The 26657-nt window shown below is 39.6% G+C and overlaps 2 protein-coding genes across 2 annotated transcripts; one reads left to right on the top strand and one right to left on the bottom strand.

Moving 5' to 3' along the window:
* Positions 1-14: 14 nt before the first annotated feature.
* On the bottom strand, positions 15-26603 carry LOC145467884 (uncharacterized). Its single transcript, XM_081451498.1, has 26 exons — positions 25721-26603; positions 25369-25470; positions 24570-24794; positions 18811-19076; positions 18323-18500; positions 17048-17158; positions 16661-16765; positions 16028-16116; positions 15343-15420; positions 14496-14800; positions 13810-13902; positions 12950-13075; positions 12353-12493; positions 10676-10802; positions 10378-10516; positions 9822-10036; positions 8755-8903; positions 8213-8324; positions 7130-7434; positions 6078-6281; positions 5411-5494; positions 4021-4197; positions 3323-3394; positions 2639-2663; positions 1717-1797; positions 15-1492 (listed from the first exon to the last, which is right to left on the bottom strand). The coding sequence occupies exons 1-26, from the start codon at positions 26296-26298 to the stop codon at positions 18-20; spliced, it is 5562 nt and encodes a 1853-aa protein (XP_081307624.1). The 5' UTR covers positions 26299-26603; the 3' UTR covers positions 15-17.
* Positions 19116-20510, top strand: LOC145467987 (uncharacterized). Its single transcript, XM_081451646.1, has one exon. It carries the CDS (start codon positions 19536-19538, stop codon positions 20502-20504), a length of 969 nt encoding a protein of 322 aa, XP_081307772.1. The 5' UTR covers positions 19116-19535; the 3' UTR covers positions 20505-20510.
* Positions 26604-26657: the final 54 nt, after the last annotated feature.

Genomic DNA, 26657 nt, shown 5'->3' with positions numbered 1-26657 from the left:
TAAACGCGTTTCTAACGCTACTCGTCTGTAGGTTGCCCCTTGACGCCTACCTCGAGCCCAGTCTCTTCAAAAGGCCCTTTTCCCGCAGCCATAGTCTCTTGAGTAGGCAATGTTTCTTCTCTGGTACATTCGGTTTCCGCGTTAGAGTTGGTGCTCTCCTCAAGTGGTTTCTCTTCAGAAATTTCTACATGGTCTTCCTCGCCTTCTTTGACATGACCTGTCTCCTCTGTTTCTGTTCCCTGCGTTTGACCAGTCTCTTCAAAAGGCCCCTTACCTGCAGCCATGGTTTCTTGAGTAGGCAAAGCTTCTTCTTTGGTACATTCGGTTTCCATGTTAGGGTTGGCGCTTTCCTGAAGTGGCGTCCTTTCGGACAATTCTTCATCGTCTTCCTCGCCTTCTTTGACCAGACCTCTCTCCTCTGTCTCTGCTCCCTGCGCTTGACCAGTCTCTTCAAAAGGCCCTTTACCCGCAGCCATAGTTTCTTGAGTAGGCAAAGCTTCTTCTTTGGTGCATTCAGTTTCCATGTTAGGGTTGGCGCTTTCCTGAAGTGGCGTCCTTTCAGACAATTCTTCATCGTCTTCCTCGCCTTCTTTGACCAGACTTCTCTCCTCTGTCTCTGCTCCCTGCGCTTGACCAGTCTCTTCAAAAGGTCCTTTTCCTGCAGCCATGGTTTCTTGAGTAGGCAAAGCCTCTTCTTTGGTACATTCGGTTTCTGCTTTAGAGCTGACGCTTTCCTGAAGTGGCGTCCCCTCAGACAGTCCTTCATGGTCTTCCTCGCCTTCTTTGACTAGACCTCTCTCCTCTGTCGCTGTTCCTTGCGCTTGACCAGTCTCTTCAAAAGGCCCTTTACCTGCAGCCATGGTTTCTTGAGTAGGCAAAGCTTGTTCTTCGGTACATTCGCTTTCTACGTTCGAACTGGCGCTTTCTTGAAGTGGTTTTCCTTCTATAACCTCTTCACGGTCTTCCTCGCCTTCCATGACTTGACTTGTCTCCACTGTCTCTGTTCCTTGCCCCTTACCAGGCCCTTGTGTCTCCTGAATGGGCTGCTCTTCTCTCTCGTTCCTCTGCTCTTCAATGCCGATCTTTGGTTTCTCACTAGGTGGGTCCTCAGTTTCTTGCACCGGTTTCCCTTCAGAGAATTCTTCAACGTGTTGCAGACTTTCATTTTCTGTCTGCAGAGTATCAACGGTACTATTCTCTTGGTTAAATATAAACGATTCTTGTACCCGTTGTCCTTTTAGCTCTTCATCTTCGCTTAAATCAAGAGATTTCCTTGGATTTGGTGTTTCTTGGACAGGCTTTCCTGCTTCTTTGGCCAATTCAAGGCCGCTTTCTCCAGAGAATTTTATGTCATAGTTAGCAACTCTTCCAGATTCCTGGCCCAGAATTGGTGAAGTTGGTGACATCGTATTTTGAACAGGCGTTTTTTCAGACACAGGACTACGTATTTGTATGTTTTGAGTTGCTGTCTTTCCCGATGACGAAGAGTTTCCTAAGAAAATGCAAAAGCACAAGAAAAAATTAAACACGTTGAAGCGAATGAAAGTGATCTTCGAAGCTACTCAACAACTTAAGTAGTTTGAAGCCAAGAAAAGCAAGACAAATCTGAGGCGCAAACTTATGCAATGCTGAACAAAATTTTAACTCAAACCTTCTCATAGAAAAACCCGAAAATGCCTAAAATTTGAAAACCAGAAAGTAGAAATATAAACTTACCTGGATTTGCAATCACACTTGCATGATTTCCAACAGCGACATTAACTTGCTCCACATTTGAAAAGTTCAAATTGATATTTGCTTTAAATCAGGAAAAAAATTGACAGCGTTAAAATAACACGGTACTATCACGCAAACAGGCTAAAACTGTTTGATTTGTTTCTAAGGAAATGGAATTTCGTTAATCGAGAAAATATTTTAGAATGGGCAGACGCTTTCAATCACACTACATGCAGGTTTACATTAGCGAAGATTAAAAGCACCCGTGTGTTATTGTTCAGGGGTGATTACAAGGCCAAAAAATACAACTGTTTTATGGGCGAATCTTTGCTGACGTCATTGTTTACATTTTTCCTCATTAACTGAACATACGACTTTGCGCATAGAAGGCATCATGCTAGACACGATTTGACTACAAACATTTAAAGAGCTTGTGAAACTTTGTAATTGGTGAAATGTTTGGCTCTTTGGCTGTAATATTCGAGGAGAAATTGGCTTTCAACAGCTGCAAAATGTCTGGGTGGCAAGCTCATACATTCTTTGTAGAATGTCGAGTTTTTAAACCCGCGTCGCACAAAAAGTATTCAATACATCGGGCTCAAATTCCTTGGGACAGTTAATCGTGCTGTGCCCTTACAATATTCAGAACTAATGTTTCTGTAGCCCCATCAGAAACTGTATCGCTTATGCTAATGAGACATACTGCAAACAAAGATTCTCCTATTGTGGGCTTTTTAAATCACCACCCCCAACTCGCCCCCCCCCCCCTACCCCCCATGCCCACCCTTACGACAGATTTCTCCATTAAAATGGGTGTTTCCCTCCAGCTGGTCTTAAGCAAACGTACAAAATATCATTCAGGAAGTATCAAAGGTTTGTGATGAAAGCCTTACAAATGACACAAAACAATATGAGTACTTACTAACAGTGGCGGGACTGTTCTCATCCTGAAAAGTTAAAATATAGCACTTTTAAACAGCCGTGTATGTGTATATACACTGACGAAATTCCGAGCAAAATGGATAACAGTGTGTGCATGAGCTGCCCCAAATATCTTTGTCTGATGTGCCACTTCTTCTTTTTCCTTTTCGTCTTTTATTTTTATTTACGTTTTGTTAGTTTTAATTTCTTTCTCTTCTGTGTATATTTTTTACTATTGCAAACAATGTGAAGTAGCTGTGTTGTATTCTAAGTTGTGTAAGTGGATGTATTGTAATGTTTGTTGCGTAAGTATTGTAGTGTTAGTAATGTAACTGGTTGTACTGTATAAAAGTAAAAGTTTATTATTAAAAAAAAATAAATTAACCAGCCACTCGAGACATTTTGGTGCCATAGTAAATTGAAACACCGGATTACTTGAAAACACCTTTCTAACAGCCATGCAATTTTAAAAGAGCATTGAAGTATTTTAGTTTGAACTACGGAATGTTAAATATGGAAAGTCCGTCAGCTGTTAGCTGGCTTGTACTTAATATACATGTACACGTTGGAAAAAATAAACAGAATTGTGTCATTGTCTAGAGAGAGAAACAAACAATCTCTCGGGGTACACAAATGAACGATTTACATATAAAGGGGAGGAATGTGCAATGTACGTGCTACTTACGCTTTTAACACTTGGATGAAATGGAAAAGTCCAGCCAAGGCAATCTTTCTCATTCATGTAGTCCACGATAACCTAAAGAAGGATCCTCGCTTTTTAATTCCATTTTTTCAGCGAGAAGGAGGCACTGTCGTCCAATGGTTAGCACACTCGATCGAGTTATCTCGTTTCGAGCCCTGGGGTTAAGACATTTGAGTCTCACAGTACTTCCTCGGGGTATAACTAGATATCGGATTTAATACTGGGGAGCGGGGTAAAACAAACCCGTAGGCGATTCATGCTAAGGAAGCCGCGATAAGTTCCGGAGTGATCAGACACTGACCTGAATGCAGACTTAACCTTTATATCGTTTTTTTTTTTTAATGAAGTTAGCTAATTCCTAGCTGCACTAGATCAAATACAAACAATTTCCACTGAGCTAGAAGGCTGCGCAGGAGCGAAGACACATCCATACTGTTGCCGGTTAGCTTGTTAGCAGTTTTCAGGTTCCTCCAAACCCCCCCCCTCCCCCCCCCCCAAAAAAAAGGCCCCTCCAGATTTGCCAATGACGGTCTATGTTGAATATGGCAATTATGAGTAATAACATCTGACGAAGTCAGGCAGCTAGTATTTAGCATACATTACTGACGGCTTTCATTCAAACGAAGGGTGGACGGACATCTCCAAGTAACTTTAAAAAGGCAAAAAAGTCAAATGCGCACCTTCCAGTAGTTTGGCGTAACTCTTGCTGCCGTCAGCGTCCTTCGATTACCGAAAAGATACACACCACAACGTGCACGAGAGAGCGCCACACATAGACGGTTCTTCTCCGACAAAAATCCAATCTTTTTGTTTTCGCCTCGGACCAAAGAAATAAGAATTATGTCATTTTCTTGACCCTGTAAAACAACAAAGATAAAGTATTTTGAGTAAGTATATTTTCTGAATAGGTAAGTGCTCTGTTTCCAAGCGTCTAAAGAGGTGAAGAAAGGGAGAACACAGGCAGGTCATGTTCAGTTCCTCGGTTTGGAGTTCAAACTCCTGTCAAACTTAAATACTGTAGATACACTTCAAACAGGCTTACTGACCAGTTGAACGGAAACGTTTTGGAGACCGTCACAGCTTGACAGTTTGGGTGCAGCAGGTACATGAGCAAAAAAGAGTCGAACCTCCCGTAAGCGGCCACCTAAAACGTCATGCCTAGCAGGTCGCTTACGGGAGGTGGTCGCTTACGAGAGCTTAGACTTTACTGGGTCACAATTTTGCCTCATTAGCATAAGTTAACTGCGTGAGTGAGACTTAATCCATGTTTTAAATGTTTTATTCACGTGAAAAGTCGATTTTGAGAAAAAATCGGGTACTTCCCATAGAGAAATTGCCGTCTCTTGTACCATCCAGTGATGCGATAATGTTAGAACACCTTATTATCCAATTTTCCCTCTATTATCTGTCAAGTGGTCGCTTATTGAGAGACTAAAAGCAAAAGAAAATTTCAAATTTTTAGCTCTAAGTGGTCGCGGTCGCTAACGACAAGTTCCAAATATAGTAATTTGGCTTGGTAACTTTTGGTATTTAGGAAAACTGGTTGCTGAGGAGAGGTGGTCGCAACCGGAGGTTTGACTGTAGTTGTTTTTATCAGCCATCTAAAATTCAAAGATCTCCCAGGCCCGTCCGCTTTCTTTCCGGACACCAAAAGGACAGATCGCAGCTTCCCTGCTATGGGGTTGTCCGTATTACGGAAGCAGTGATTGTAAGAATTCTGGGTCTGTTCTTGGAACCAACCGAGCTGTCTGTAAAAGTGCTCGTAGGAATAATAATGGTTCTGACTATAATAATGATGATGATGACGAAAGTGATGATGGTGGTGGTGGTGGTGGTGAGGGGGATGGTGATGGTGATGATGCTGATGGCTATGGTGATAGTGGTGATGGTGGTGATGATGATGATGATGATGAAGGTGTTTGGTGGTGATAATGATAATGATTACAATAACGTCTTTTCTAGTGTGTTTCACTGGTGCTTAAATAAATCGAGATATTTAACATATCATAATCAACGCCCTCGCTATACGATTAAAACTAAAAATAGTTAATTAAAAACATGTTTGTCTACCTGGAAACTGTCAATCGTAGTCACTTGAATCTTACTTAGCCCCTCCACATTCGACGATTTAAAACGTTCGATTATTTCTGTGACCTGAAAATAAATAATCAACTTTCCCAATTACAAAATCCCTGGTCTGCAGTGTAGCCTTTTGTCCCTTTATAGAGAGTTCAAGACGCTTCTCTGATACTAACGATGGTCTTTGGACTCATCGAAGAGAGCCATAAGTGGGTCTTGTACCATTAGTTATTATATGGATAGCTCCGGCGTGAGTGGGCAAGACTGATGAACTAAATCCAGCGCTGTGATTGGCTGCCCGAACAGGCTCGATGTCGCTATCTTGCCTGCTTGGGACTACCCGCTGTTTCCCGCAAGAAAAATTTTTCCCGAAAGCCATATTGTAAATCCTCTCTTGCCAACCTTGTTCGGTCAAGATGGCTGGATATTGGCCTCGTTCTCTTTTTCGAGTTTATGGACCTCAACTCCGCTGGTCTCGCTCCATAAACACGCAAAAAAAAAAGACTTTGGCCAACATCCTGCCATCTTGACCTCATGCATGGTCAATAACCCATATATATATATCGGAACTGCAACAGTATGGTTCCTTTCCCAAGACAAGTATAAAATAGAAGCATAATCCTTTTATCTACCCCAAAGCATAACACTATACACTTGCCTGTCCGCGATATGCGCAAAGCACGGTGATTTTAGATGGATCAACTCTCCCCTTTTGACAGAACGTTTTTGCAACTTCTGTGATTTCCCTGGCTTCATGAGGATTTCGCTTGCTGTGATCGTCTGATGTACTCTCAGAACTTGTGTGTTCACAGAAATACATGCTTTTCACGACACAATCTGGCAGCTCATTGTCGCCAACTTGCTGCAAAAATATGACGATGGGATTTGATATATCAAACGCGAAAGACCGTGTTTGACCACATTTCCAAACACCGAGAAGAGAGTTGAAAATACGACGCGCAGCGAAGTATTTTTGACGAACTTCCAGGTGTTTGGAAATGTGGTCAAACACTGTCTTGAGTGTTCGATATATCTTTTCAATGGAGACTAAAACTAAGGAGAAAACGGAGAAATAAAATCGTTAAAATATATGTCAATTAGTATATTTTTTTATATCCAAACACCGTCACGGTCATGATTTCCTTTGTTTAAACTTGATGAATTATTCATGAGTTTGAGAACTACATTTACCCACTGTAATCTTGCCAATTCAATTTCAATACTGCGAAAAAAATAATGGCACATGTATAATCATAAAGTAACGTCACTATGTCTGCTCTAGCCTGTGGTGCATTTGTTCAGACATCAACCTCAGCAAAAATAACTAAATTTTACATCAAGATATCAGGAAAGTGTCTAGACTAGTGTCTTATCATCTAACAACAACACGACAAACTAACCGTACACACACGCAGTTCGTCCACCGGCATACAGCTTCCTCTATCTGAGTGCTTTCATGTTAAACTTTTGTAGTTTTAGGTCTTTCAGGTACATAGGCTTGCTCTGAATTCATGATAAACTGACCACCTCTAAACAGTAACTGAACTTGACAAATTCAAGAGCAGTTTCCTTTTTTGCTGACTTAAATTCTTTTTTTTTTCCAGACCGATAAAGAGATGATTAAAACACAGGTTGTTCGTGATACATAACATAACAGTTATTTTTACCTTGGAGCGAAAAACTCACGATTTATAAACATTATGTATTTACCTCGAAATTTGTTTTTAGTTCCTTGTAAATATCCAACTTTTGGAGCAATTCAACAAGCTCTTCTCTCATTCGTGCTTGAAACCCAAGTCGCTTTAAAGGCACGCCACAGTTGGAAAGCCTCTCAAACATGGAGATATCAAGGTTGTTATTCGTTCTGAGTCTTTTGCTTTGTACCAGAGGTCTCAATTGCTCGTGGTCACCAATCATGATAAGATGTTGAACAGATGATGGTATAACAGCCACAAGCTGTCCTTCAAGTATCTCAGCAGCTTCCTCTACAATCATAACTGATGGCTTTAATTCCGCTGAAAATAAGTCAAACTGGAATCAGAGAGAAGATGGGCAACAATGCAAAAAATGCGTCACAGTTTAGTTCAGGTATAGTCTCAGTAAATTCCCTTTTCTCACCCCATACGTGGGTACGACCATCCTATTGCTTGGGAAGGTGATACTGTCCACTTTGTTTTCGCACGAAACTTTGAGTACTCCTAGCTTCTCCTAATCAATTCATTCATTTTGATAAACGTTTACGGGTAAGGGTGTGTATATATCTTAATAATAATGATATAATGGGTATCCGTCGGTCTCGAAAGACTACGGATACGCGCTGTGTGTGTTAGTATTGGCTCTAGTACAGCGTCAAGTGTGACTGGTCTGGTCGATTCGGGAGTGACAGTCTCTCTCACATTGGGTGCAGGTGTAGTCTGATGCTGGTCTGTCTCCCTGGCTTCGGGCCTTCCTTCTCTGTCTCTTTGTTTTGCTCTGTTGTGCAAGTGACTCTTCGTACTGGGAGAGGCCTTTCTTCATTGTCTGCATCCATGTTGTTCGCTCTATGGCTATGGCTTCCCAGGAGTTGGTGTCCATGTCCATGGCTTTCAGACCCTCCTTGCAGATGTCTTTGTAACGCAAATATATTTTACATTTTACAATTCTATGGACGTACATATTTGAGGATGGGAGTTGAATCAAAGGTGAGCGCTTAATTGAGAAAAATACTGCGTATTGGGTGTTATTTAAATCAAGTTAACTACGCGGAAATGAAGCAAACAAAAACAAAAACAAACAGCAGGTTTGTTGGCTTACCAAGAAGATTTGCCCTCATTGCTGCACCGGTCACTGTCATGCCAATGACGTCATAGTTCCGCATCACATCGATATCATGTTTGTTCCTCAACAATTCGTACTCTTGGTGTTTCTGTTGACAAAACAGATCTTTCAAACTCTCTTATTAGAGCAATTTTTAATTGAGTGTCGTAAAACCAAACCAATTTGAAAGTAATCACTCTAGCAAATCACAATTAGGACACAACCAATACAATGAGCCAATCAAAATTCAAAGTAATTACACGTAGCTGACGTAAAGCGCGGGAAAACGCGTGAGAGCGAGATCACGATTGGTTTTGGTTTTACTTCTGATTGGATGAAAAAAGGGCGCGAGCTTTTAAGCCAATCGCATAGCATAGTGATGCAAAACCAATTACTTTTTGACACTCAAATGAAAACTGCTTCAATGCAAAATATTACTAAGTAGGCTAGCATAAGTGTACAGTCAAGGCTCTTAAATAAGATCAGCAAAGGAACAGCGTCTGCATTATGGAGGTTGTCTGTATTAAAACTGCCTTTACCTGCACGTTTGCTTTGCTCGCTTCAATGAATTCAGCACTGGCTTTTTCAATATGCAAGCTTTGTAGAGCATACACAAGCTGAATCTTCTCACGTGGATTAAGAACCCCAAGGTTCTTGTCATCCAAGGTAATTCTGAAAGATTCCACTCCTACAAACAAAATGGCGCGTGAGGGTGAATTAAAAAGACCATACTGTGGCTTTATACAACATCAGTTTCTCAGAGATAGATATGGCCTGTTTTGGAGATATGTTATTTTATCACTTACAATTTCGGGTTTAGACTCAGAGTGGAAGACGACTATAACCATTGCAGTATAATTTGGGACAGAGCACTTATCTTTTTCCCTAGTTTCGTTAGACATTTTCGAAGTGCCCAAACTACAAAGCAGATTAAATTTTCTTCTTTTGATTCAAGTTAACTCAGGTTCAAAATAAACAAGACTTGCCGGGCACATTTAGTAGTAACACTGGAATATGGCAGCATATCGAAAAGTATCACAATAGGTGCATTTATTAGAACAGGGGTGGCGTGCTTAATGGAATTGGGGTACTTCTGAGCAAAGACCTTGCAGACAGGGGAGTGCCAATAGCTGTTATTACAGTTATCAACAGTTTGACATACAAACAAGGCAAAAGGGTCAATTCTGCTTGGTACTGACTCTTCTACCTCGTTTTAAACAAAAGTATATGACCGCGGCCTCAACTGCAATAACAGCTATTAGAATAAAGAATTTAAATCATTTACATCATTAAGACTTCTATGTATATCTATGTATACTCTTGCACACAATCTCCAGTTTAGGAGCTTGGGCATCTTGAAAGGTTTAGCCTAATTTTTTGAAAATTTGTTGTTTGTAATCCGTGTTAATCTTGACCATCTTTAACCATCCTTGCTCCGTTATGGTTTAATGTTGTCTACTCGGTGTTAAACTATCTTAGTAAACTTTTATTTTCAGGTTTCCTTCAATTTAAAAGTAATTTTGTGCGAGGCCAAGATAACTCAAAATACAAGGAACTGGAATTATATTGAGGTACCTTAATGAGGACTGAATAAGCTCAAACTCACTTCTCTTATCAATGCGAATCAGTTTGCGCTCTCCAGTTGAGTATTCTCCAGTTGTGTTCTGTATGACGGGGGCATCTTTCGTATCATCCACAGGAAGTTCATATTCCAAGGTTGAAAACAGTCGTTCATCTTCTTCCGTAGAAGGCTCTCTTAGGTCGTCAGGATTTTCCTGCCCTTGTTCTCCTTTCTTCTTCCTCTTACTGCTCCCAGCTGGACTAAGGCCAACATATTCAATCATATCACAAATCAGAAAGAATCATTTTGAGAATATATTTCTTAGGTCTAGTCAAAATATAAACAAACGGATACAACACAAAACGAAAGAAAAAGGGCTTGTAGCACGAGCAAAGACGAACCTACAGATTGCATATCTGATGAAAGTGGACAGAGGCCACCAAAACTTCAGAGGAAAATCAGATCGGATTAAAAATCCTTAAAAGTGTCTAAAAATGTCTAAAATGTCAGTCACATCAACAATACAACATACAATTCCAACACATCTTTAGGTTTGTCCTTTTATTTCCTTCAGCCAAATAATAATTTTGTGATGCACTACCTGGTATTTTTTGTCTTTCCACCACTGTTGTCAGATGCAGAAAGGGTCCGTGTTGATCTCTTCTCAGATAATCTCCTGGCAAACTGATCAAATTCATCCTGTGATGGAAGCCAGTCTTCCAGTGCCTTTTTAGCAAACCCTGTATTTACACAAAATCAATGGTTTTAACTACGAGCAAATAAAATCCTTTAAGCCTATAAAAAAATCGATTTTGTGTTACAGATTTTGAATTTTCAGAAGCATACTTAGTTAGACAATGAGCGGTTAAAGTTTACACCAAGGGAAAAAATCCTTGTACCTTCCAAGTGGGATTTATTTGAGCCAACTACATTTCTCTCCGTAATTAACTTCTCCACCTCCGCCTGTTCATTCGATGTTCTTTCGACATTCGTCAGGAGCTCCTTGATTTGACTTTCAGATGCTGTCTTCACAGGAAAAAAAAAAACGGTCTTAATCACAGTAAATGCAAGTACATAATAAGAAAATTGGAATCCGGATTTTTTTTCGCACCAGGCTAAAATGATTCTAATATATTTGCTGTCTACTAAGAATTTAGGATACTTACGTTCCTAAGAGCTTCTTGTTTTCGTATTTAGACGTGATACCTTCCTTATATACAAGAAACATAGTTACGACAAAAAAGTAGGAATACAGCTCGCACTTCCATTTCACTGTCGTTCGTCTCTTGCAACGGACTTAGGCCCAGTCCCCGCTACGCCGGAGGAATTTGAAAACGCAACAATCACCAGTCATTTTGAATTCGAGTTTGAGGAAAACTTGGGCAGGGAAAAATCACCGTGGCGCCATCGTTTTCGAAAAGCTCCGTTTTCAAAATATTTTCGGTTGACACTAAAACAAAAAGCCGGCTTTTTCAAATTTATCCGGTTTGAAGAGCGTTTTCGAGACGGATTAGTGTGGACGATAGGCCTAACCGTGGAAATAAAGCTGGGTTTTTCAAATTCCTCCAGAGTAGTGTGGATGCTGCCTTAGTTTTGTATTTCTTCACCATGGTGTAAGTTATTCATAAGGTCAAGTTCCTTCAGCCTGGCACCAACCTTGACACTGATCATAAGGCCTCTACCCGGCCCCCTACTTTCGAGCAGGAGGTACAAGCAGCTTACGTGGTTGGGGAGCATTAAACGCGATTTCTTAGTTTTGCGATTACAATTCATCAGTCTTGATGCAATTTTATTTACCTCTTCACCACCATATTGCACTAAAGATACATGTACAGACCATGTAGGCGTCATAAACTCTTACTGCACTATATTACATAGTTTCGATCGGAGTACTCTCTTCACTTCATTCCAGTTCACCGCTTGCTGAACCTTTCATTCAATGTCTCACTGGTTCAAGTAATATATCAAACCCTGGAGACATGGCCGTTTTCACACTGGAGACGGATAATCCGTCTGCTACATTTTCCGTCTGTAGCAGACGGATTATCCGTCTCTAGTGTGAAAATGGCCAGTGTTTCATCGGGATAATCGGCACATCGAAACACCGAGAAGAGAGTTGAAAATACGACGCGCAGAGGAGTATTTTTGACGAAATTCGAGGTGTTTGGATAGTCCATGAAACACTGTCTCGAATGTTTGATATATCTTCTCAATCGAAACAAAAACTAAGGGGTAAACGGAGAAGTAAAATCATACCAAGTCTATGCTAATTAAGACCGGGCATCTAACCTCCTTCACGGTTGTGATTTTCTTTGTTTTAACTTGATCAATTATTAATGAGTTTGAGAAGGAGATACCAAACACGACCCTCAATCCAACGAGACCTGGTGTTCATTGTAAAGGCACTCAGAGACAGGCTCATATTATTGATGAAAGTACTGTCTAAACAAAGTGGTTACATTGAAATAACAATGCGGGAATTAATGGAAGTTGTCACACATAATACTAAGACGTGTGACTGAGGGGCTATCTCCACGATTCACAAGAACAGTGTATTACACATTAACTGCAAATACCTCCAAGAAAATCTTTGCATTGAAAACACTGGAACGTTTAACTTTATCGTAAGCCTCCTTCACTTGATCTTGTATTTTCTCTAGTTGCACTTTCAGCTTTGTTTTTTGCGTGTTTAGAGGTTCTGGCCACACCCTGCCCACCTTTAAGAATATGAACACACTTCATCATTCAGTATCTGAGGACATAATTTTTTATGCAAATCAAATGTAATTTTTGGTCAATGAATGATAAATCAAATTGTACATTGAATAACGCTACCAAGAGAGGACCTACCTCCCCCCTGGTGGGTTGGTCTCCCAGCGCCCGATAACAATATTATAAAATTCATTAATTATTATTTATGATAAAAGACTTTCCTTATTTCGTTACTTCAAATAGAAAATTGAAATATGACAATGTAAGTAGAGTGCACAACAGAAGACTTGTTTGATTGCGGCAGCTTCTTACAATTTTTTATTAGACCTGCTCATACCATTTGCGCCTCCCCCCTCCCCCAGTCCACCTTATTGCCACCACCTTTCGAGATTTCGGTCTCAACCTCTCGCTACACTATAACAAACCTAGTAGGGTTTGTAAGCGGCATTTTCTACTCTTACCTTTGACAATAAGCGGTCTCTCAATTTATTTGAACTTGACTGTCCTCCAACACGAACAATACTAGGTGATGAATCTAAGCACATCTCCAGGAAATGGTCTAATGCATTGTTCTTATAGGTGACAACCTATCAATATACAAGCTGTATATAGTTGCTGTAACAAATTATACACCATTAACAGAAATGGTATTTAATTCATCTTGGTTAAGTTTAGTTTATGGCTGAAGAGATCTTTTCACATGCTTCTGCTCGAAAATGAATTCTGAACAATCATGTACACAGTACATTACATGACTTGTACAGCTGTATGCATGCTACATGTCATTAATAACAGTCAAATCACTACTTATGACCACCCACATAAGTAATAAACTCTAGCTATGAATATCTTTGTGAAATTTTCACTCAAAACTCATGATCAGCAAATAAAATCTCACAATGTAAACAACTGCTCCTGCCAGCAGCTGCGACCACCTTAAGGAATTACCAGCACTTAAAGAAAAAGAACATTGCCAATATGCATTGTTGAGAAAGATCTTCAATTTAAAGTGCAAGGTCAAGTGGTTGTATTTACATGTACCTGTGACTCAAGATAGTTTACTAGGCAAAGTTTGAGGGAATACTATCGTCTGACCCAAAATGCAGTGAACAACTACCACTTAAATGCCATTTGTGTTTGATCTCAAAAGTACAGTTCTTTTGAGAGCAGTTGTAATGCATACAGACAGATAAATATTTTGATGGCATACTACTCTTTGGCCAGCAAATTGTTTCCCTTGCTGCAAGAGAGAGAGATTTCTTCCCAACAAAAGATTCGTAAGTAAGATTATTCTCTGCTTTTGAAAGTGGTCAATGCTTACCAAGATAGGTCCAAACGTTTTTGGAACACACATTGATAATAAAAGACGGACAAGTATCACACCTACGAAGGATTTTCCAGTTCCTGGTGGACCCTACATGCAAGATAGAGAAAATATAAATGAATTTAGAAGTTAGGTCTACTGCAGACGTCATTTAAAATTAATTTTAGAAAACTTTTATGAAGTAAATATTATCAGAACAGTCATTTAGCTCAAGAGATTTTTAAGTAACAAAGATTCATATACTCTTTACACTGTCTTGCATCTTGACATAGTCACTTACTCAGTATTTTGTACTTAACTTAGAATATAATTAATATGCAAGGTTTTAAGAGAATCCATTGCAAACTCATGAAAAGAAATGGGATCCCAAACTTGCCATGCAATTTTTACAATGAAATGTATGCCAGGTAACAAATGTTGCCCCAGCCCCAGTACTGGTAAAAATTGGCAAGTTTGGCCACTAAATTTTTATGAGTGTGCATAGTTACTAAATTTGGCATGATAAATCAAGTGGAATAAAAAAAAAAAAAAAAGAAAAAACAGGAAAGCGTGACATCAGTAAAGAAGTACTATTATAGTGTCCAACCAAATTGGTAATATGTCCAACAAAAATAGAGATTTCATGGGACACATGCATGTCCTGCAATGTAAGAAAAACTATTCCCAGCATTGTGTATGTGTACCTGAATCAAGGTTAGCTTGTTCTCAAATGCAAGCTCAACTGCCTCAAGTTGAGTGTCATCAAGCTTTTTTCCAACATTGCTGCACTTAAACTTTTCAAATTCTGTTAGAAATGAGTAGGTTGAAGACTGGTCTTCAGGTGGAGATAAGTCAGAGTCAGGTGGAAGTACAGGTTGGCCAGAGCTGGGTGGAGGTGGGTCAAATATGATTCCCCAGTCAGGAGGAGAGCTTATTTTCTCAATATAGTCTGCTTTTTCCTTAAAACCTGCCTCTGGATAAACCAGGAATTCTTTGAATGGTAGAGACTCTGAAAAATGAATGGTGCAGTATTAAGGACAAAATGGTATTTTGTAATCACACCTTACCCAATTCACACTCATTTCTCAGTAATATCTAAATTGTTCTTCCTAATCTATCATCAGCCACACAGACTCGTCATGTCCTCCATAATTGTGAATTACAGTAAATCTGATACAGTGAGAACACCAGCAAAGTCAATGAGTCATGTCAATAATCAGAGTGAAGTCAATTGAACAGTTGCTGTAATCTCAGTAATTATCGGTAAAATTTCAGCCCATTTAATTTCAGATCTCAGACAGATCCCAGCTACACGTGAAGATATCAGTTAAAAAAGAATTCTTCCTTGGAGCTGACAAGCCAACCTGACTTAAACCCCATCCATATCCTGTATCAGATTTGTGGTTGCAAAAGAACACACTATAAGTGTCTGTTAACTGCTGATAGACCCCAATTGTGTGTTACTACTTAATGGAGGCCTCATGTTTTGAAGGTGGTAGTCGAGGGCTTAGTTAGTCCCATTAAACTAGATGTATAATTTATATAATAGACCTTTGTGTTGCAATAAATCCATAGCTGGGGCAAAGGAAAGATAAAATGTCTGGCTTTCAACCATATATGCCTTTTCACCTATAACAAACAAATTGATAAATGAATAAAGATCATGGTGAATTTTAAGCTCGGTAATGAAACGTCAAAAGTGAACTGATCAACATGACACAAGCGTGGGACAAAGAAAAAAATCTGAGTCCCTGACAGGAATTGAACTCATGACCTCCCGAACACCAGGTGGCTGCACTATCCACTGAACTATGAGATCTCATGGAGAGAACTCATATGAACTCAGTTAAATGACCTTGCTCTCCATGAGTTCTCGTAGCTCAGTGGATAGAACATGCGCCCGGTGTTCAGGAGGTCATGTGTTCGATTCCTCTCCGGGACTCAGATTTTTTCTTTGTCCCACGCTTGTGGCATGTTGATCAGTTCACTTTTCACATTTCGACAAAAAAAATTTACAGGAAAAAGATGTCCATATTATGACCAGCAGACATTAACTAGGCCAGCCAACTAGTTTAGCAGTTGGTTGCTCACATATAAACTGCTTTGAGAAGAAGCCAACACATTTTAATATCTGCAAAATTATGTTCCATCAACTGTAATTATATCTGAACCAGATGAAATGAAACCATATAAAGTGCAAATTGCTTGGTAGCAAATTTTGACAAATGTAACTGACCTTTATCTGTAATTTCATGCATCTTCACAATAAACTCTGCTTCTGACAAGAGGTTTGTTTTTTCACGACAAAGGGTCACCCACACAACACTAGAATTTAGGATAAGCATTTCCATTAAATTAGTAATGATAACTACAACCATAGACAAATTGTATTGGGCAATTAATGTGCAAAAATATGAAATCATAACCGTAATACCTACAAAATAAGTGTCAGCACCCCCATCCCCCCTTTCAATGTTGGAAAATTGTAAAGTGCTGAAAGTGTTATGACATCATTGCACAGGGGTGGGGTAGGGCAAAATGCATAGAGAATGACGTTTTCCAACCCCTGTGACCAAGTTTGTAGGTTTCATGAAATACGAGCTCCAAGATGAGCGTTTGCCACGGAAATTACCCCTGCAGGTTTCAACCATTTACGAGATTATGACAGCTTCCTGGTTTATTCACTTTATTTGAAAATACTTTTTTTCGAAATACAATGTAACTCAACTGCCTTTTGAGATTTTCAATATATTTCTTTTGTAAACATTAGATAAAATGACTGATTAAATTTAAAAGAAAAGACTATTTTTTGTGCCCTTGATGGTGGGAAGTAACCTTAACCCTAGCACTTAATGTTTGGTTGACCAACCTTTGCTCATAATCCACTTTTTCCAGCATTGCCCAAACAGGTGGTTGAAATGTTTCATCAAATGAAATACAAAGTAAATTTCCATACCGAAGCCAATTTGTGGACCTATAGAAAAGATAAATAAGAATTGTAAACCTGGATGCATGCTTTTTCTCCAACAGACTAATATTAAATACAATTTTATTTAAATTTCTTCATAGGCATGTCATAGAGTAAGAAATATATTTATTACATCATCACTAATTATATAAGTTAGTTCACATTTTAACTATAAAAGTTGTGATTAATTACAATTATGGTAGTTTTCAGGTCTAACTTAATATTTTAATAATTGTAATTATGACACTATTGTCAATTATTATTCTAGAAATGGCAAAAAATGCTCACCCCCAGTCAATAGTTTCCTGAGAATCCAGCTTACATGTAAATTCTAATTGAATTGACATGGTAGTTGGAGAGTTTTCGCGATGCTTGGTGAGAAGACCTTTCAACGAAATCCTAAAAACAACATTCTAAATATTAATAACTTACAGTGGTAAGAATCTTTTAATTGATAATGATTAGAACTTCTTTTGATATCACAGTTAGTGCTTGATAGTATAACTGTGATTTCAGTGTTTTTAATTAAAGGAACAGTGTTTCAGCTGATTGTCAAAAGGTCTCTTTTACTAATTTCCATTCTATGTTTACTTACCTAATACCATAAACTATGGAGAAAAACTGGATGAAAAGATTCTAAGCTCAGAACAAAATAAGCTGATTTTTTGGGGGGAATTTGAAGAAGTGCAGGCTACGATTAAAAGAATAAATGAAGTGGATTGTAATACAGAAGTTCCTCATAATTATTTTATATTTTTTGACTGAATATCAAGAAATAAATCGCCACTGATAAAATTTTGAATCTTTTAGTCATCCTTCATCTGTTTAGATGCTGTAATTTTCTTAACCTTTGAAAACTCTTTGATGACTGTACTTCTTTTTTCTCTACATACTATTGCACAATATATAATATAAAAGCAAAGAGCTTGTAAAACTAAAGAAACCATTATTCTTTGGCACCTTATACACACTTCATGTGTAATACCGCATCACTATTTAATAGGTGCCCAGGAGACACATTTATATAAAGTGTATAATTATATACCCATTTCTCCTGGTATTGCACGATGGATAAGAAATTAACAAACATCAAGACATAAGTATTAAGCACATTTAGAATACTCTCTTCATATGTGATATGTACTGTAAGGTAAGGTAGGTAAAGTCTGCATGCGAGCCAAGTGGCCCATCAGGCCGGAGCTTATCCCGGTTTCTGTAGCATGAAGTGACTAAGAGTATTTCTACTCCCCCCTGGATGGGATGCTAGTCCATCGCAGGGTTACCCCCAGCATTAAGTTCGCCAGTACCCATTTATACACCTGGGTGGAGAGAGGCACTGTGAGAGTAAAGTGTCTTGCCCAAGAACACAACACAATGTCCCCGGCCAGGGCTCGAACCCGGACCGCTCAATCCGGAGACGAGCACACTAACCATGAGGCCACCGTGCCTACTGTAGGAGCATATAACCATTTAATATATAGAAACAACAACACTCACTTTTTTGGCCCATTTATTAAATTAATTTAAATTTATCTTCAGAACATAAAGAAAACTTATTCCAACCTGTACAACATCACATCTTTTGAATCGTACTCTCCTTTATTCGAAAAATCTGAGATTCCTTTCTTGATCTTGTGAAGGCATTCCTCTCTGAGAAGTTTAAAATAAGTATCCAAGTACTCCTTTTCTGATTCATACTTGCCCTCCTTTTTTATCACTGGCAAGATGTTTGTTTCAGAACCTTAAAACAAATGAAATCATTATTTAATAATTAATTACTTCTTACATTGCCAATGATGGACACAAACTTTAAAAAACGTATTACACAAATTATATAATGTCACTTGTAGGTCATCAGTACATTACATGACTCATGCATTTACGTGTTGGTGTGATCTCGGTAGAGATGGTAGTGAAACACATGATTTGTACGTGATCATTTTGGGTGTATCTGACATTTAAGATACTGGAAGCAAACATTTCTACTTATGGCATGGAAGGTGGTTGTACAGGGACGTCAAAGTACATTAAATACAGTTATATTGACTTACCACAGGTATCTCTTTGAATTTCTTCATTCACTGGTAACAATGGAAATTCTCCCCACGGTAAAGCTTCAAGATCTCCATGGGCTCCTGGAACCTTAATGGCAATGGTCAGAGATAATTTTTCCCAGAAATCTAAAGCAGCCTGCCCGTTACAGTTGCTTAACAAGCTTTCAGTAAGAACTTTTGCTATTGGCAACACTCTTGGACCAGAAGCTGGAGAAACACCAAGGACATGCACCAGAATGCTCTGAACCGTTTTGAAGGGTTGACTGAAAATAACAGAAGCAAACAAAACAGTCAGGTCTCTCCACATGTATGGTGGCCACCTTGGGGACAGAGAAAAGTGGATGTTGTAGAGAAGTGGCTGCTAAGGTAAGGTAAAGTCTGCATATATGAGCCAGGTGGCCCATCAGGTCCACATTGAACTTTTGACAATAATGCTGTTCTTTTGTTGGTAGCCACTGACGTAACATCACCATCAGATGTAAGTAAATTTGTATTGCTTGCTTTTTGACTTTTTTTTTCATTCTGCCACTACAGTATTAATTCTATTTCATCACCACTGCCACAGGGATCCCATGAGATTGCATCACGCATGCGCACGTCAGTGCTTATCGCTTCGCGCCGTCAGAAGGCAGCAAAAATTTTTGCTGAATGAAATTCTGAAAAATTCCTTTTGCACACTTCAGTTATGCTATCTGGAAGAACAAATCATCGACTGAAGGAACATGAGCGCTGACGACAGGGAAAAAACAGATTCCAGTGCCAACCCTTCCAGGACTGCGGAGAAAAACAGCTTGGCCGACATGGCGAGTGTTTTGCAAGGCTTACAAAGCTCACTAACACAGCTTGTCGAGGTTTCAAAAGCCCAAACCAAAGCTTTTAATAGCCTCAGAGAAGATATTCTCCTGCAACCCGATCCAGACGAAGAGATTGAGGAAGGCGCTTTGGATAAGACGTCCAATTCACTCGACTTAACTGCGGCCACAAATCAATTGCTCGACTCGAGCAACGGCCAAAGTCCAAAGCCCGCTCACTCTGACTCAGGGTCAAAGAACGACCTTCTAGACAGCCTGACTCAGGCGCTATTGTCAACTAGCAGAAAGTCCCCTGATATTGAGGGGAAAATTGCCACACTTGTTGACAATATTCTGACTGGAGAACTGTCTCAAGATTCAGTGAAAGAGAGAGGCGAGAAATATCCTCCACCTGCAAATTGCAAATATCTCACACCGACCCTGGTGAATGAAGAAATCTGGGATTTATTGACTAGAAAGAACAGGTCAGTGGATCTGGCTTTTCAACGTGTTCAGGAACTGATTATTTCTGGGTTATCCTCACTCTTAATTCTAGCCGACCGGCTATTCAAAGATGTTCAGAGCGCGAAAACTGTGAACACGCGTGAAATCTTAACACACGTGATGGATAGCATTGCACTCTTCGGACATGCAAACTGGAAGCTTAACATGAAACGCCGGGAGCTCATCAAGCCAGACCTTAACCCACCTTACACTAGACTGTGTAAAGAGGAAATAAAACCCTCAACAAAGCTGTTTGGCGACGATTTATCCAAACACCTCAAAGAAATGTCTGACGTAAAATGTGCCGGACAACAAATGCAGAAAGCGACCAGCGGTTCAGCCTTTACTAATAAGGCCTCGAGCTCCAAGGCACCACGTTTGAAGCCTTATGACTGACCATCAAATCGTCTGAATACATTCAAACGCCGTCCTTTTTTAGGGCACGGCCGAGCAGCAACCCATCAGACAAAGATGAACAAGACCTCCCCAAAGTCCCAGTAGAACAACAGGTAAGGGAAATAGATTCCACCACAAATATTAATTTAGAGGACCTGCACAAAAGTGTTGAAAATTTCAAAGCAGGGCACGTGAAACACCATTTGCCATTGTGGGAATCATTGACTAATGACCCCATTATTTTGGATGCCATAAAGCATCACCATATAGAGTTTGAGGCTGAGTTCCCGAAGCAGATGGCCAGGCCTAACAAAATCCATTTCTCACCAGTGGAAATCAATATCATTGATGCAGAAATTGCTAAACTTGTGAGTAAGGAAATTCTTACATTGGTGAACAATACACCTGATAGTTTTATTTCAAATATTTTCATTCAACCTAAAAAGGATGGTACTCACAGGATGATACTTAATTTGAAACCACTCAATGAATTTGTTGATTACCATCATTTTAAAATGGATACGTTCCGAACTGCCCTCAAGCTCATCCGACCTGGATGCTTTATGGCATCAGTAGATCTCAAAGATGCTTACTATTCTATCCCCATAGCAGAGGAGGACAGGAAATTCCTTATGTTTGAATGGAAAGGGAAATACTACCAATTCACATGCCTACCTAACGGCTTGTCCTCTGCCCCAAGGATTTTCACAAAAATCCTTAAGCCAGTTTATGCACATCTACGTTCTAATGGACATACATGTATGGGGCACATTGATGATTCCCTTCTCATTGGTCAGACTTTTTACTCATGTCAACGAAATGTATTTGATACTGTCAGTTTGTTTACCAAACTTGGCTTCACTGTACACCCTGTGAAGTCTGTGCTCCAATCCCTACAAAAAATAGATTTTTTGGGTTTTGTGCTGGACAGTATCACCATGATGGTAACTCTCAATGAGTCTAAAGCCATGAAGGTCAAATCTGCTTGTGAAAATTTGCTCCTTCAAAAGACAGCCACTATCCGTAGTGTTGCTCAGGTCATAGGCTTCCTTGTTTCCAGTTTCACAGCAGTAGAATTTGCAGAAATGCATTACAGGCATTTGGAGCTTGACAAAATTTGTGCACTCCGTGATAACAAGGGGAATTTTGACGCCATTATGACCCTGTCTACCCCATCTAGGACAGAACTGACTTGGTGGGTAAATAATGTCCCACATTCCTCTAAAGCTATTAGCCATGGAAACCCTGACCTTATGCTCACCACTGATGCATCTAATCTGGGTTGGGGAGCTGTCTGTGGAAATAACTCCACTGGGGGACTTTGGAGTCTTGAGGAACAAAGAAACCACATTAACTATCTTGAACTGAAAGCAGTACTACTGGGTCTACAATCCCTTTGTAGTGTTATTAATGGGAAACACATTCTTGTTCAATCTGATAACACTACTACTGTGTCATATATCAATGCAATGGGGGGTATCAAATCAATTCCATGTAATGACATGGCAACCATTATATGGGAATGGTGCATACAATGCAACTTCTGGCTAAGTGCCACTCATATCCCAGGGTCTGATAACATTGAAGCTGACAAGGAATCAAGAGCACTAAGGGACACGACAGAATGGTCCTTGTCGCAGGAGGCCTTTAAGGCCATACATGATCGGTGGAGTCCATTTGACATTGACTTGTTTGCCTCCAGACTTAATTTTAAGGTCCCTCAATATGTCTCATGGAGACCTGACCCTGGAGCACAGCTTATTAATGCTTTTTTCATGGACTGGAAACCTCATTACTTTTATGCTTTCCCACCCTTTAGTGTCATTGCAAACTGCCTGCAGAAGATTGAACAAGACCAATCAACAGCACTCCTCATTGCTCCACTCTGGACAACACAACCCTGGTTTACACTTCTACTGAACCTTCTAACAGACTACCCCCTAGTACTTCCCCAGTCGGACACTCTTCTAGTCCAGCCTCACAGCAATGCAGTCCATCCTCTCAGCAAGCAGTTGCAACTGATAGCTTGCAAAGTATCAGGGAATCCTTGTGCTAGCGAGCTATGTCAAGCAAAGCTACCAACATCATCTTGCAGTCTTGGTCTGCTGGTACCCAAAAACAATATGCCCCTTATCTCAAGAAGTGGCATGACTTTTGTTCTAAACGAGAAGTTAATTCATACAATCCACCTTTGAACACAGTGCTAGATTTCCTAGTCAGTCTGCATGAACAAGGATTGTCATACACAACTATAAACACTGCAAGAAGTGCACTATCTGCTGTCATTCTTCCCACAGACAATGTGAACATAGGGAGCCATCCCATCGTCTCCCGCTTCATGAAAGGCACCTACAAGAACAACCCACCAATGCCACGGTACCACACTACATGGGATGTAAACCTAGTCCTTTCTTATTTGTCATCGTTGTCCAAACCAACGGAGTCAAGGCTAAAATCCTTGACTCTAAAACTGACAATGTTAATTGCACTTGTATCTGCACAAAGAGGACAAAGTCTCCACATGTTAGACATCCAGTTTATGAAAGAAGGGGATAACTTTTTTGAGTTCGCCCTACCAGAGCACACAAAACAAAGTAGACCTGGATACAAGGTACCTTCAGTGCTTTTACAAGCCTATCCTGAAGATTAATCTCTCTGTGTTTTTACTCATTTGCAAGAATATCTACAGAGAACAAAACCACTAAGAGGTACTGAAACAAAGCTTTTTCTTGGTCATGTGAAACCACATCACCGGGCCTCTAAAGATACCATATCAAGGTGGATTTGTTCTGTAATGGCAGATGCTGGTGTTGATGTTAACACCTTCAAACCTCACAGTACCAGGGCGGCAGCTGCATCGAAAGCGAAAAATGTATCTGTTCCAATCAAGGAAATTCTAGATACTGCTGGTTGGTCTTCGGAGAGAACATTTGATAGATTCTACAACAAGCCCTTCCAAGGGAATGGTGGTTTTGCCACTTCTGTGTTGCACATTGATTAGCTAGAATGCACTTTACAAAACCATAGACTGTGGGTGTCGACAGTTTGCATGTTGTCATGTCTGCCCATATGCATGTAACATTTGTTGTTCTCTTATTCAGACCTATTGTACACACATAGGTACTATGTTATGATTAAATTTCCGTTTGTTTTACATTATTTCTCATGTGAATGTCTGGGCTTTGAAGTCTCATGGGATCCCTGTGGCAGTGGTGACAAAATAGAATTGAAAAATTAAACGAGACTTACCTGTAAGTTGAAGTTTGATTGGAATTCTATGAGTCACCTACTGCAACAAGGGGATCACATGCCCACCCTGTTACATTTGATCCCCGCCCATAGCATGGTGTTCAATTACACCCTGTTACCTTAACACAGCGGTCATACACCAACCACAGCAACAGAAGGGACTTGCTGCATTTATGCACTTCTGGACAACATTCACATTCGAGCTTCAAAAACTGACGTGTGCATGCGTGATGCAATCTCATGTGATCCCCTTGTTGCAGTAGGTGACTCATAGAATTCCAATCAAACTTCAACTTACAGGTAAGTCTCGTTTAATTTTTCAATTTTTCCATAAAGTGTTTCTTGAACATCAAAGACAATAAAAACCTCATACAGCATATCAAGCATTGGCGTGAATTATATATTTGTCCTGTTAACATTGAGAGGAAATAGTTCTTAACTCGATCATGTAAATTTTTAAAACTCAAGAGTTACTAGGCCCTTTCCGTATTCTTGGTACTGGACTTGAACTAGCTTGCAACTGCATGAGGCTAATGCTGGGAGTCTTTTCAAATGTAAATGAGGTTCATCTCTTTTTTTATGATATTCCCCCTGCATGAGCCTCCCTTGCATGATAGGTCCAGCTCACTACAGAGAATACCAAAATAGCCGGTTCCCATGGTAGCTTGAATGTCATGTAATAATATAAATGCTGATGCATGTTTTATGTTAAGTTAAAATTTACTTTAGTTACCAGTTTGTAAATAGAGAGGTTAAATCACTGAGTGTTCAATAAATCAATCAATCTCCATTAAATTTTGTTTGCAAAACTAATACCTGCTACAACTTCCTTTTGCTGTGTTCTCAACAAAGATAGGAAAAATTGATTTGAAGAATGCACTCTCTGTAAATTGTTGTACAATCTTTTCAACAACTGGTGGAATTTTCCCCTGAGAGCTGGAACATATCTCTTCAATAATGTACAAGACATTCTCGCTCATGATCTGGTTGTCACTTGTATCCTTTGAAAGCTGAAGAATGTAATCCCAAGCAGCGTGACACCTATAACAGAAGCATGGAAAATGTTTAAACAAGTAATATTAAGTTTCATGATCTGTACTTTCACTCTTTTATGACATATTAATAAATGAAATCTGTTATTAATAATAATTGTTATATAGCTCGCGTTTTTCCCGTTATGTACAGCACGCCCATTCATAGGCTAGTTCATGGTCACATGACATCTAACAATGAAACTCTTTCCTGCCAAATGCCATGAGTGGGCAACATTGCAAAAACTATGATGTCAAATGGGAAACAGTTCACTGTTACCCACAAAATGTTGACCGCCGTTGCACATCATTTATCAGTAAAGTGATTATTTGTTTTCCACCGGTTTGACCCATTTGTTTTGCTATAATAACAAATCACATAATGACTGGTCCCTTGGGCAACGGTGAATTTTGTTACCCTCAAATCTCAATGTTTTCCCCCACTTCGTCTCGGGAAACATTGAGATTCTCGGGAAACAAAATTCACTGTTTCCCTTGGGACCAGTCATTAAGTGTCAATTGTTCACTGCACAATAATCTTCCTGATATTATAACTGAGTTACAATTCAGTTTTACTTTTTTACCTCATTATCCCAGTTACTGCAGCAGTTGAGCCATCATCTTGTAATAGCTTTAGCATGTAATCCAAAAACACTTCAATTTCACTCTCGCATAAATGGTAACAGCTGAAAAAGAGCAATTAAAGAAAAAGCTGAGTACATGAATAGCTGAGGATGGAGCTACAAACCAACAAAGAAGTGACAATAAACCCCAAGCGGGGGGGGGGGGGGGTTAACTTAATATATATTAATGTTAATGTGCTAAATAAGGTATGGTAGTGTAGTCAATCCTTCTTAAAAATACTGTACACAGTTAAATCACACCCATTTCCATACATCATAGATATCAAATAAAAGTTCAATGTATTTCACTTACCATATTACATCTGTTTCCAGGGTTGTTTCCGTTTCTCTCTGAAGTCTTGTAACCTCAACAATGTCACCCACTTTAACAGGGAATCCCGAGCTGAAACTGTTCTTCTCATTGGCTTGAAGGTCAATAATAAGTTCTCGCTCCTCTTCCACCAAAACCCAAGCGTTCTGCTCTGTTCTTCGAACAACAACACCTTGTAACTTGACATCATCTTCACCAAACAGATCAGAAATAGCTGGCCTGCTTTTACAACTTGCATGTAGATCAGAAAAATTGTTAATGTTAGTTTCTGAAGGTTTTGCGAAACGTTCAAGTTCATCAAAAAACTGTGTTATGGTTTTTCGCGATAATTTAAACTCTTCTGATATTTTTTTGCCAACAAATTCCCTGATTACTTTTTCACGGTATTGGTACGTTTCATGGAGCTGTTGAAGCTTGTAGTCAGTTTTGCCTTGCCATTTTGCTGGTACTGTTACCTCAGTTAAGAATTTCTCACATCCTTGCAAAAATTCATTACGTATCAGACCATCTTTGCAGAACTTTTTCAGTATTTCTTTTACGTTCCCACATTCAGCGGCCATCGCTCTTGAAACTCTTCGACACTTCCGGGATGGCTTCCGGGATTGTTTGTATCAATTTTGTCTTGAGGGAGGGGTAGGTTGAAATCCTCCACTCGTCCTCGAAAATTCGCGAATGCATTTTCTCTCATTATAGTGCATTCCAAAGTTATTCTTCCCCCAGAGAGGAAAAGAAGCTCCATCATTTTTATAAAAAAAAGAGTGAAAAGGTACCTTGTACCTAACAATCGTCTCTACCCCTGTTAGATAAGCGTTACGTTTGCTAAGTTTGCGTACCCGCAACGTCAAAGTAAAGGTCAATTTTGACGAATCGGCATCCTGCAGTTGCTCGCTCGTTGGCTTCAAAGCGGAAACAGCGTCCT

This window comes from Orbicella franksi, chromosome 14 (assembly GCF_964199315.1).
Source record: "Orbicella franksi chromosome 14, jaOrbFran1.1, whole genome shotgun sequence".
NCBI lineage: Eukaryota > Metazoa > Cnidaria > Anthozoa > Scleractinia > Merulinidae > Orbicella > Orbicella franksi.
The sequence above is the reverse complement of the archived record's forward strand: the minus strand, read 5'-3'. Positions and strand labels throughout refer to the sequence as shown.